Source organism: Impatiens glandulifera, chromosome 5 (genome assembly GCF_907164915.1).
Source record: "Impatiens glandulifera chromosome 5, dImpGla2.1, whole genome shotgun sequence".
Lineage (NCBI taxonomy): Eukaryota > Viridiplantae > Streptophyta > Magnoliopsida > Ericales > Balsaminaceae > Impatiens > Impatiens glandulifera.
This window is the reverse complement of record NC_061866.1, coordinates 36442973-36454515: the sequence shown is the minus strand read 5'-3', so window position 1 is coordinate 36454515 and position 11543 is coordinate 36442973. Positions and strand designations below refer to the sequence as shown.

Sequence of the window (11543 nt, the reverse complement as noted above, 5' to 3'; positions counted from 1 at the left end):
GAGTTATAAAACATTCTTTTCAATCTAAAATAAAACAGAGATGAGATGAACTTTGATGAAAGTTACCCAAGGTGGAGGCCTAAGAGGAAATATCAAAGTGGTTGATGCTCGACCAAGCTCTTTTTAGAGATTAAAAAGTCAAAACAGTCGTTTATACATGAGTCATAGATAATGATCGATGGCTTTTATGAAATAAAATAGTCATTCATAAAAATTGTGATCAAACCTTAATCATGACAATATTTTGAATCCAAATGATTTTGATGATTAGTCTAAAAAACAGAAAGGGTTAAGGCTTAATCTAACTCCCGACAAAAAGAAAATGAAAAAAAAAACACAAGACCCCTATGTCCATATTAGGGCATTTTTTAAATAAAAAAATTAAGTATAAGTTGATTGTCTTCGGACTACGCAACTTTCCAAAAAAAAGCAAAAAGACCCTTAAGACAACATTTCGGGCATCTTCAAAAGTAAAATAAAAAAAATGAATTATAAGTCGATTGTCTTCAAACTACACAACTTCTAAGAAAACAGAATGGTTGAATTAAACTATTTTTGTATTTTTAGAAATCGTAAAAAGGAAAAAAAATGAAAGGATGTCTATGATTGACACAATTCTAACACATAAAGGTGATTGTGATTTAGAATTGTAATCAACATCAGATAGACGTCAAAGAAAAGACGTCAAAGAAAAGAAAGATGATTATGAATGACATAATTCTAAAACCTAAAGGTGATGATTCAGAATTGTGATCAACATCAGATGGATACAAAGAAAAGAAAGATGTCTATGAATGACACAAATTCTAACAACTAAATGTGATGGTAATTTGAATTGTGATCAATATGACATCTACGTCAAAGAAAAAAGATGTCTATGAATGACACAATTTTAACACCTAAAGGTGATGGTGATTCATAATTGTGATCAACATCAAATGGATGTCAAACAAAAGGAATGGTGATTTTAGCACATAAAAGGGATGATGATTAAGAATTGTGATCAACATCAGATAGATATCAAATAAAATAAATATATTTATGAATGACACAATTCTAACACCTAAAGGAAATGGTGATTCAGAATTGTGATCAATATCGAATAGATGTCAAACAAAAGAAAGATGTCAATGAATGACAATTCTAACACCTAGAGGTGATTGTGATTTAGAATTGTTATATACATTAAATAGACACCAAAGAAAAAATATGATAATATCTGCAAGTGATGCAACTCTAAACACTTAAAAAGAGATGGTTATTTAGAGTTGAGATAACAATGTATTACACTTTTACATAAAGATGGATAAAACCGAAACCTCTAGTTTGTAAAGATCCCGGTTAAAACTTTTATTTTAATCACTTGTAGGTATTTCAATTCTAACACCTAAAGATGATGTGGTTTAGAATTGTTATGTGAAACTGATGAATTCTCTTCAAGAAAGGTCTTATAGAGTAAACAAGATAATCATTGGATTAGACTACTCTTAAGATTATTCAACCACTACATGGAATTGGGTACGTTTTTATTAAATTTGAGTTCGCCCAATGTTGCCTAATCAACAACAGAATGTGAATATCGTCGACAACGAGCACCTCTATGTTTTATCTTTATATACTTTACTTTTTGCATATATTTTTTTCAGTTTAAAATAAAATATGATGAAAAAAGTTATAAATTGGAGTACTAAAATTAGGTGTTTAAACGAGTCGAGCTCGAACTAGCCCTGGCTCGAGTTTGGCTCGACTCATTTTTTATTGGCTCGGCTCGAGCTCAATCGAGTTTTCAATATTAAGCTCAAACTCTGCTCGAACATATAACCATAGGCTCGAGTATGGCTCAAATTTAAATATATTTATACATTAATTTCTTATATTAAAACAACATAATGGAAGTCGAGAGTCCATTCATCGAACTATATAACCCTATGGGTTTTTTTTGTTTTACTCCTCGTAACTCTTCCTCAGTCAGGACTTAGTTCACGTAAGAATGAACATATTGAATCGCGTAAGAATACATATAGAATACATAAATGATTTATTCAGTTCAAGAAATTTTAAGAATAATATTTTCAAGTCGTGTATTGTATTTTAGATGAACTTGAAAACTATTAGGATCGGGATCAACGACAGAGACGGGGGTCTTCTTATGTTGAACGCTTACACACACTTCGGTTGATATTAACTCAATTCAAAGTTAATATCGGTTTCTATTCTTCGCAAGTTGTCAAAAATTCTTGAATGAAGTTCAAGTGCGGAAATATTTGTTTTGACTTGAAGCAATACAATAGGATTGGGATGATGTAAAAGAAAGGAACATAAGACGCATAAGATGTTTATGAATGTTCGGAGTCAAAGTTCCAACGTCACCCTTTCTTCTCAAACTTTAGAAGGATACTCATTAGAAGATTTGGTTTAATACGACACTTGTACAAACCCAATAAAACAACCAGGACTTAGTTACTGCCTGTTTTCGAACTCCTAGCACACACACTCTATTGAACATAAATAAATTATGTCAACTTACTATTTTAACCAACTCACACAGAATAGGTAGTATGTAATACAAATTCGACACTTTAACGAACTTGAAAGCTTGTGAAACTTTGAAAGCTTGAGAGAGTTGTGTATAATAATTGATAGATCAAGAATTCTTAAAGATTGTTGTCTCAAAGGTAAGGTGTTGAAGCAAATTGTCCTTTATCTTCTTAAGTAGGAAGATGTCAACGAACATATTTAATACTCAACGAATATATCTGCTTCATAAGATGTCTATCTTAATCTTGATTGGTTGAGTTCTAGAATAGTACATTAGATGAGATATTCTTTGATCTAGTCTGTTTTTGGATGATAATAATTCAAATTGTCATTAATGGGATCATAATGTACGAGGAGCGTATATCACAAAAGGTTTGACTTGTCTTTGGTTCTTTTAGTATAGCTTTGTTGCTCCCAAAAAGGTCTTCATCAGTCTTTGCACAAAAATGGAAACAAATACTGGAGACATATAAAGTTGTGTTCTGATAATACTAAAAGCGTCATTGTTGCGTCAAATTAGTTTGACTAACATTATTTTAATGATGTATTAGTACAACTTTGATTAAGAATGAAGCTAAGTCGTCTAATTCTTTGTTGTGTAGGTGCATTAAAACTATGCTAAATTAGACATGGACGGAAACAGGCTAATTAGATGTGTTGCGAGTTAGACGTGTAATTTAACAGGCGTAGTTAGACGTGCAGTCTAACAGATACATAGTTAGACGTGCAGTCTAACAGATAAGTAGTTAGACGTGCAGTTTAATAGATACGTAGTTAGACGTGTAGTCTAACAGATACGTAGTTAGACGTGTAGTCTAACAGATGTGTAGTTAAACGTGCAGTCAACATATATGTAGTTAGACGTGCAGTCTAACATATACGTAGTTAGACGTGCATTCTAACAAACGTAGTTAGACGTGCAGTCTAACAGATACGTAGTTAGACGTGCAGTCTAACAGATACATAGTTAGACATGTAGTCTAACAGATACGTAGTTAGACGTGTAGTCTAACATATACGTAATTAGACGTGCAGTCTAATAGACGTAGTTAGATGTGCTCTCTAACTCTATTAGACTTGGTGGTTTAATGGATCTCGCTATTAGATGTTGACGTCTAACTCTCTTAGACTTGGTGGTCTAATGAAGCATGTCTAATGCCTCACTTCAGCAGTTGTTTGAAGTTAGCATACACCCACGATCAACTAGTTGTACACTACTCTTGCTTCACTCATCCGTATAGTCCAGTAAGCCAGTTATATATATCTAATGAATGAACGCCACGTACGCGAATATTCCTCCCACTACTTGTTTAGTAAAGGACAGTTCCAGAAGAATATTCGACGCACTACCAGTTTGGTATAGCCACGATCCATGTGCACAGAGCCTGCTGTACTCTTGTACTATGGAGGCTTTCTAATGGGCACTTGCCACGTGTCCATCTAGAAAATTCGACCGTTGCTGTTCTGACTCTATATATAGATCCTCAAGGACAACGATCGACGTACCGGTTTTACCAGCCTTACTTAATATCAATCTTACACTCTTGCACTTACTGATTTGTACATCATCTTCATGTTCAAGAGAGAGAATCAAAATCTGTCTAGCTGAAAGATATTCTTAATCATATTGTAAGTTGAATAGAGCGTGTTCTGTTCAATAGAGTATTATCTAGCTAGTAAACTGTATTTGATTCAAAGAAGTATAGTGAAATCCTTCCGGTTGTTGGAAGAAGGGGTGACGTAGGAGAGTTTTCTCTGAACATTCATAAACACCTTGTTGTGTCCTTTACATTCTGACTTTCCTTCTCTCATTGGTTCGAAGCTTCAAACCTGAGCAAACTGTTCCGCACTTGAATCGCTTCAAGAGTTTGCAAGGGTTTGTGAAGAATATAAAACAATATTAATCCCTAACAGGATTTCTATCAAACCGTTTTCTAGAAGTTGTCGTCATTAGTAAGACCTCCATCTCTATTGATTACACCGTTCCTATCACGTCATAATGTAGCACCGGAATGATAAAGTTCCGGACGCGCTCCATTTTGATGTAAAACTGATGTCATAGAATACTGAAGGTGTGTTTAAATAAAACCGATCTTGCATAAAATACCGAAAGCTGAAAACTACCAGGTACGTGTTTACAAACTACCAATCTTGTAAACTACCGGATGGTTTTGTAATATACCGAACTGATATAAAAATGGATACGTGCACAAATTACCGGAGACGCTTATTATATAAAACCGATTATATAATACCGAACGCGTTCCTTAACATAAAACCGATGTTCAAAATATCGGTTACGTTTTGATATAAAACCAATTATTCAAAATACCGGTTACGCTTTGATATAAAACCGATTATGTAAAATATCGGTTACGCTTCAGTATAACACCGATTATATAAAATACCGGTTACGTGTTTATATAAAGTGGATTATATAAAATACCGGTTACGTATCTTCACAAAATATCGATCTTATAAAATGTCGGGCGCGTTCTTTAATATAAAACCGATGCATAAATAATCGGCTGCGCTTTAATATAATACCGAAGAAAAGACAAGTCGGGCGCGCTTCATAAAATGTCGATTCTTACCGAATACCGGATACGTGTTTGTAAAATACCGATTTTACAAACTATTGGAAATGCCTCTTATATAAATCCGATTATAATACGGGACGCGTCTTCTCATAAAACCGATTTGCAAAATGCCGGACATCTTTTTCTTTCCTGTTTTCTTTAATCTGTATATGATTAAATTAACACAGTTAAGTTTTCATTTATGCTAATCGTTAATTAATACTTAACAGTTGATTAACTATTTTGATGTAACAAAAACATATTAGACTCTATTATGTTTATTTTGAAAAATAAAACACTTTATACTGAAATATAAATAATTTTATATCTTATAAAATATAATACATTGAAATTGTATTTATTAAATAATATTGTAGTATAATTATATTTTGATTTGATTTTCAAAAATTATGTTTATGTGATTAAATTAATATCAAATCTATTTATTTAAAGTATTATAAAATATATATTTTTTAATTTATAATTATTATTTTTGTATATCTTGATAAACACTTTATAATGAAATGAAAAAGTTTTATATCATATAAAATATAATACATTGAGATTGCATATATTAAATAATATTACAGTACAATTATATTTTGATTTGATTTTCAAAAAATATATTTATGTTATTAAATTAATATCAAATTTATTTATTTTCTTATAAGTATTATATAACATATATTTTTAATCAATGAGTATATTTTGAGGAGGCCCATAAGTAATAAACTCATAGATAGTCTTATGGGTATGTTTAAAATTTTAATTAAAAAGTAAAATATAATAAAAAAAAGTATATGATTAGGCTCGATAAAGCTGGACGAGTCATCAAACGAATCTTAACTAAGCTCGAATTCGGCTTGAATCTTAAACGAGCTGGCTCGAGCTCGGCTCGAATTTGATTTTGACCAAACTCGAATCGAACATTGACCAAGCCACTTACGAGCAACTAATGAGTGACTCGTCTCATTTACACCCCTAACTAAAAGTAGGGTGCCTATCTCTCAAACTTGTATATGCATTTTACAAAATTCAAATGAATTTTTCCAAACTTCATTTAAGAGGGCATTCTATAGACACTTATTTTTTACCCCCTCTAAATTTATAACTTTTAAAAATCTTCACCCTATTTTAAAAATATATGTTCTCTAAAATTTATAAACATCATTGCATAGGATTAAAAAAAAGTAATTAATTAAAAAAAAAAAGTTGTATTGACCAATTTTAGAATTAGTTAAAATTTGTGTATTAAAAGTAGTCAAAATAAATATAAAAATATAAACTCAATAAAAATAATAAAAAAAATTATTATTATTGGCTGATTTTTTTTTTATAAATTAAGCCCAACCCCAAAGAGCAGGCTAACCTCTTATAAGGCCGACCCCAAAGAGCAGGTCTGTCAAAAGTTCAAGGGAAACAAATGAAAAGCTAAAGGGCTTGGTTGAATAAGGAAAGACTTTGGAAGGCTATTTTTTTCGGATTATCAGAAGAGAGATGATTATGGGTATTGGGTGGTTCATAAAGGTTCCGGAAGAAGGGGATAATAAGTAGAGAGAGAAAACGGATAAACTGCCAACGAAGTCCAAGGAAGACCGTCAATACTAATAAAAAGCTATATCGGAATTACTACTTCCTAAGGAGTGTTGTATTACTCTAGCTGATATAATGTTTACAAATAAATGTAAGATCGGCGGAAAACGACAGATTTGCAATGACGAAGAAAACAAAATATTTGCAATAATAAGGAAAATAAAATATTTTTAATAAATTTCATTAAATTAGAAAATTAAGAGTTTTTATTTTATTTTAGTATAAATAAAGTGTATGTTGCTCTCATTAGAGGAAGAAAAATAAGAAAGAGATAACAACTCTTGTAATTGTTTTTTTAAGATTTTATAGAAATTTCTCAAAGTTTTGTGAGTGATTCTCTTCTTGGGCCAACATTTGGTATCAGAGCATCAGGTGAATGCCAAAAATTATCCGGTGGGATCAAATGTCGAAGGGTGCAGGATCATCAGGGGAGCAGTAAAACAATGGCATATTACACTATCCGCAGCTAACACACACAAACTACATCAGTTGGGTGATTCGTGTACAGGCTATGATGGAGGACCAAGGAGTATGGGAGGCGGTCGAGTCAGTAGAAGGCACAATGATTTATGTCCGACTTGATAAGAAGGTGAGGTCACATCTTCTACAAGCACTTCCGGAGGATCTTCTAATGTAGGTGGCAAATAAGAAGACGGCGAAGGAAGTGTGGGATTGTCTCAAGACGAGGTTCGTCGGCGCAGACCGAGTGAATAATGCACGATTGAAGTCATTGAAGAGTGAGTTTGATAGGATGCATATGAACGACAATGAGTCGCTCGATCAATATACTGGTTCACTCACATCCATATCAGTAGGTACTCAAGCTTTGGATAAACACTAAATGATATTGCGATAGTAAAGAAGCTCTTCAACACCGTGCCAGAAAGGTTTATCAGTGTGGTAGCCGGCATCGAGCAGTTTTACAACCTCGAGACGTTAACATTTGAGGAAGCTGTTGGAAGGCTGAAGGTCTTCGAGGAACGTACGCGCAAGAAAAACACAAACTTTGGAGGAAACGAAGGACAAGTGCTACTCACTCAGGAGGAGTGGAAGGCTTGGTTGAAAAAGGACGAGGAAGACTCGTTGAACCAGTGGAAAAAGGATTCCATAGATAGTGGGACCCGTGGTCAAGGAGGTAGAACCCGAGGTAGAGGCCAAGGGAGAGGAGGCCAAGGAGCACCGTCTCGGAAAGACAAAGAAGGTGGTTCAGGTGGTCGAGGAGCTCCTCGAGACAAGAGTCACATTCGTTGTTTTAATTGCAACGAGATGGGACATTACTCAACACAATGTCGAGCAAAGAAGAACGAGGTATCACACCTTACCCACAGAAACAACGTCGAACCAGCATTACTTATGGCAATCTCGGAGGAGATTCCGTCAATCAATGTTGTCATGCTGAATGAAATGAAGCTGACTCCAGAAATTCTAGAAGCTAAGAACGATGAGACATCAAGAGATGCTTGGTTCTTGGACAATGGCGCTAGCAATCACATGACTGGCGATAAAGAGAAGTTCTTTGAACTAGACGAGGCAGTCACTAGAAAGGTGAAGTTCGGAGATGGTTCCACGGTACAAATTTGTGGTAAAGGTTCATCATGTTCGAATGCAAAAATGGCGACCAGTGGCTTCTCGAGGGAGTTTTTTACATTCCTTCTTTAAAAAGTAATTTAGTGAGTCTCGGGCAACTTACCGAAACAGGTCATAGGGTGGTGATGGACGGAGAAGAGCTTGAAGTCTTCGCTAAGAACCCTTATGCCTTATCATGAAAGTGAGACGAATGCATAATCAACTATATCAAATTTGCTTGAAATTAGCAAAAACGGTTTGCCTTTTAGCTAATCTTGAAGATCCAACATGGTTATGGCACGCTCGTCTCGGTCATATTAACTTCCAAGCATTAAAGTCCCTCATAAATAAGGGAATGGCTGCTGGTATTCCAAAAATTTCTCCTCCAAAACAACTTTGTCGAACATGCCTAGTTGCAAAACAAATGAGACAGCCGTTAGCGTTAGAAGCCAAGTTTCGAGCGAAAAAAACCACTCGAATTGTTGCACATTGACTTATGTGGGCCAATCACGCCATCAACCCCAGGAGGAAATCGATACTTCATGTTGATTGTTGATGATAATTCCAGGTGGATGTGGCTTCATATGTTGAAAATAAAGGACGAAGCATGCTCTTCGTTTAAGAAGACAAAGCACTTGGTCGAGAATGTGACCGGACTTCGAATCAAAGTCCTTCGTTCAGATAGAGGAGGTGAATTCTTCTCGAGGTAATTTAGAGAGATGTGTGAAGAAGCAGGGATAGAGCGACAATTCACAGCACCATACTCTCCTCAACAAAATGGTGTGGTGGAGAGGCGTAATCGAACAGTGATGGCCATGGCTAGGTCATTGCTCAAAAGAATGGCAGTCTCGAGAAAGTTCAGTCGATGTCGATTCAGGTGTCGAAGAAGGAAGTAAGGCACACAGGTTGCTCGAACCACAAAATGACAAGATCCATGTGAGTCGTGACGTTGTGTTCGAAGAAAGTGCAACATGGGATCGACAAAATGAAAAGAGTGATCAACCCTTCAAAGTTTACGAAGAGGTTAATCACGAGCATGTTGGAATTCGAACGATCCCATTTGAGAGTGGATCGACAAGAGGATAATATAATTCAGAAATGTTCCAAGTGGCTGTCTCGAATCCTCCACAACTCGAGCAAGTGATTGAACAAACATACCAAGGCGATGGTTTACCCACTCCATGGTCAGGTGGACACATTGGGAGTGATAAAGGACCTGATCGATACAAGAACATGACCGATAACTTGGAAGAAGCACCTTGAGTGACACTTGAATTTGAAGAATTGATGTTTGCACAGACGGAGGAACCTTCTTGCTACAATGAAGCGGCTGGACAACCACAATGGGAAGAAGCAATGACTAAAGAAATTGAAGCCATCGAGAAGAATGAGACGTGGTCTTTCGTCCCATTGCCAGTCGGACACAAGGTAATTGGACTCAAATGGGTATTTAAGCTCAAGAAAAACTCAGATAGTGAGGTGATCCAACACAAAGCTCGTTTAGTTGCAAAGGGATATGTGAAACGACAAGGCATTGACTTCGAAGAAACATTTGCTCTAGTTGCTCGAATGGACACAATTCGAGTCATCCTTGCCTTGGCAGCCAATTGTGGTTGGAAAATATATCATCTCGATGTAAAGTTATCTTTTCTCAATGGAGAACTGGAAGAGGAAGTGTACGTAACTCAACCGGAAGGATTCAAGTCAATAGGGAAGGAGAATATGGTGCTTAAATTAAAAAAGGCATTGTATGGCCTAAGGCAAGCTCCTCGTGCGTGGAATCTAAAGTTGGACAAAAGTTTGAAGAAAATGGGCTTCAAAAAGTGTACACAGGAGCAAGCGGTGTACACAAGAGACAACGCTAATATCCGAATTATTGTTGGTATTTACGTGGATGATCTTATTTTAACAGGTTGAGATCCAAATGGTGTCAAACTTTTCAAGAAGAAGATAATGGGGGAGTTCGAGATGAGTGATCTCGGATTGCTTTCATACTACCTTGGAATCGAGGTAGATTAGTTCGAATGAGGTGTCTCGATCAAGCACACAACATATGCCAAAAAGGTGCTGAACCAATTTGGAATGCTTATCGTAATTCAACAAAGGCACCAATGGAGCATAAGGCTCAACTCTATAAGGATCCCGAAGGACAACCGATTGATGCAACTGAATATCGAAGAGTCGTTGGTGGTCTGCGATATCTCCTTCATACAAGGCCAGACCTTTCTTATGCTGTTGGTGTTGTCAGTAGATTCATGGAGAGGCCAACTGAGATACATCACAAGGCAGTGAAGCAGGTGCTTCGATACCTTCAAGGCACTATACACTTAGGTCTAGTGTTTCGAAAAGGAGGCGGTGACGAGGAAATAGTGGGTTACTCTGATAGTGATCTCGCAGGTGACCTAGATGACCGGAAAAGTACAAGGGCATGGCGTTCTACATTAACGATAGTCTTGTTTCGTGGAACTCCCAGAAACAGAAAACAGTGGCATTATCCTCATGTGAAGCAGAGTTCATGGATGCAGCAGCGGCAGCATGTCAAGCACTTTGGTTGAAATCATTGTTGTTTGAACTAAGTGGTTCGAAACCTAAGGTAGTGAAGCTCTACGTTGACAACAAGTCTGCACTTGCACTCATGAAAAACCCAGTTTTTCATGGTCGTAGCAAACACATCGGCACAAAATATCATTTCATTCGAGAGTGTGTTGAAGGAAGTCAAATCAAAGTAGAGTTTGTTCAAACGGATGAACAGAAGGCCAACATACTTACGAAAGCTTTGCCAGCATCAAAACTGGTGATGATGCGACACCTGATCGGTGTTCGTGATCTCGAACCACGCCAGGACTTAGTGGGAGAATGTTGTATTACTCCTGCTATTACAACGTTTACAAATAAATGGAAGATCTACATTAATGAGGAAAACGACAGATTTGCAATGATGAAGAAAACAAATTATTTGCAATAATGAGAAAAATAGAATATTTTCAATAAATTTCATTAAATTAGAAAATTAAGAATTTTTTTATTTTAGTATAAATAAAGTGTATGTTGCTCTCATTAGAGGAAGAAAAATAAGAGAGAGATAACAACTCTTGTAATTGTTTTTTTAAGATTTTAGAGAAATTTCTCAAAGTTTTGTGAGTGATTCTCTCCTGGGCCAACAAGGAGACCACATCGGAACTAATGAAAATGTGATTTTTACCCTAGCTAAGATCCTAGAGAAAGCCTAGCTGATAATTAAGACTGAATCGAGGAGATTTCATTTTT

The 11543-nt window shown here is 35.7% G+C and overlaps 1 protein-coding gene across 1 annotated transcript; it reads left to right on the top strand.

Annotated features, from left to right (window-relative positions):
- The first annotated feature begins 7224 nt into the window (after positions 1-7224).
- On the top strand, positions 7225-8369 carry LOC124939273. Its single transcript, XM_047479760.1, has 3 exons — positions 7225-7299; positions 7348-7525; positions 7567-8369. The coding sequence occupies exons 1-3, from the start codon at positions 7225-7227 to the stop codon at positions 8367-8369; spliced, it is 1056 nt and encodes a 351-aa protein (XP_047335716.1).
- Positions 8370-11543: the final 3174 nt, after the last annotated feature.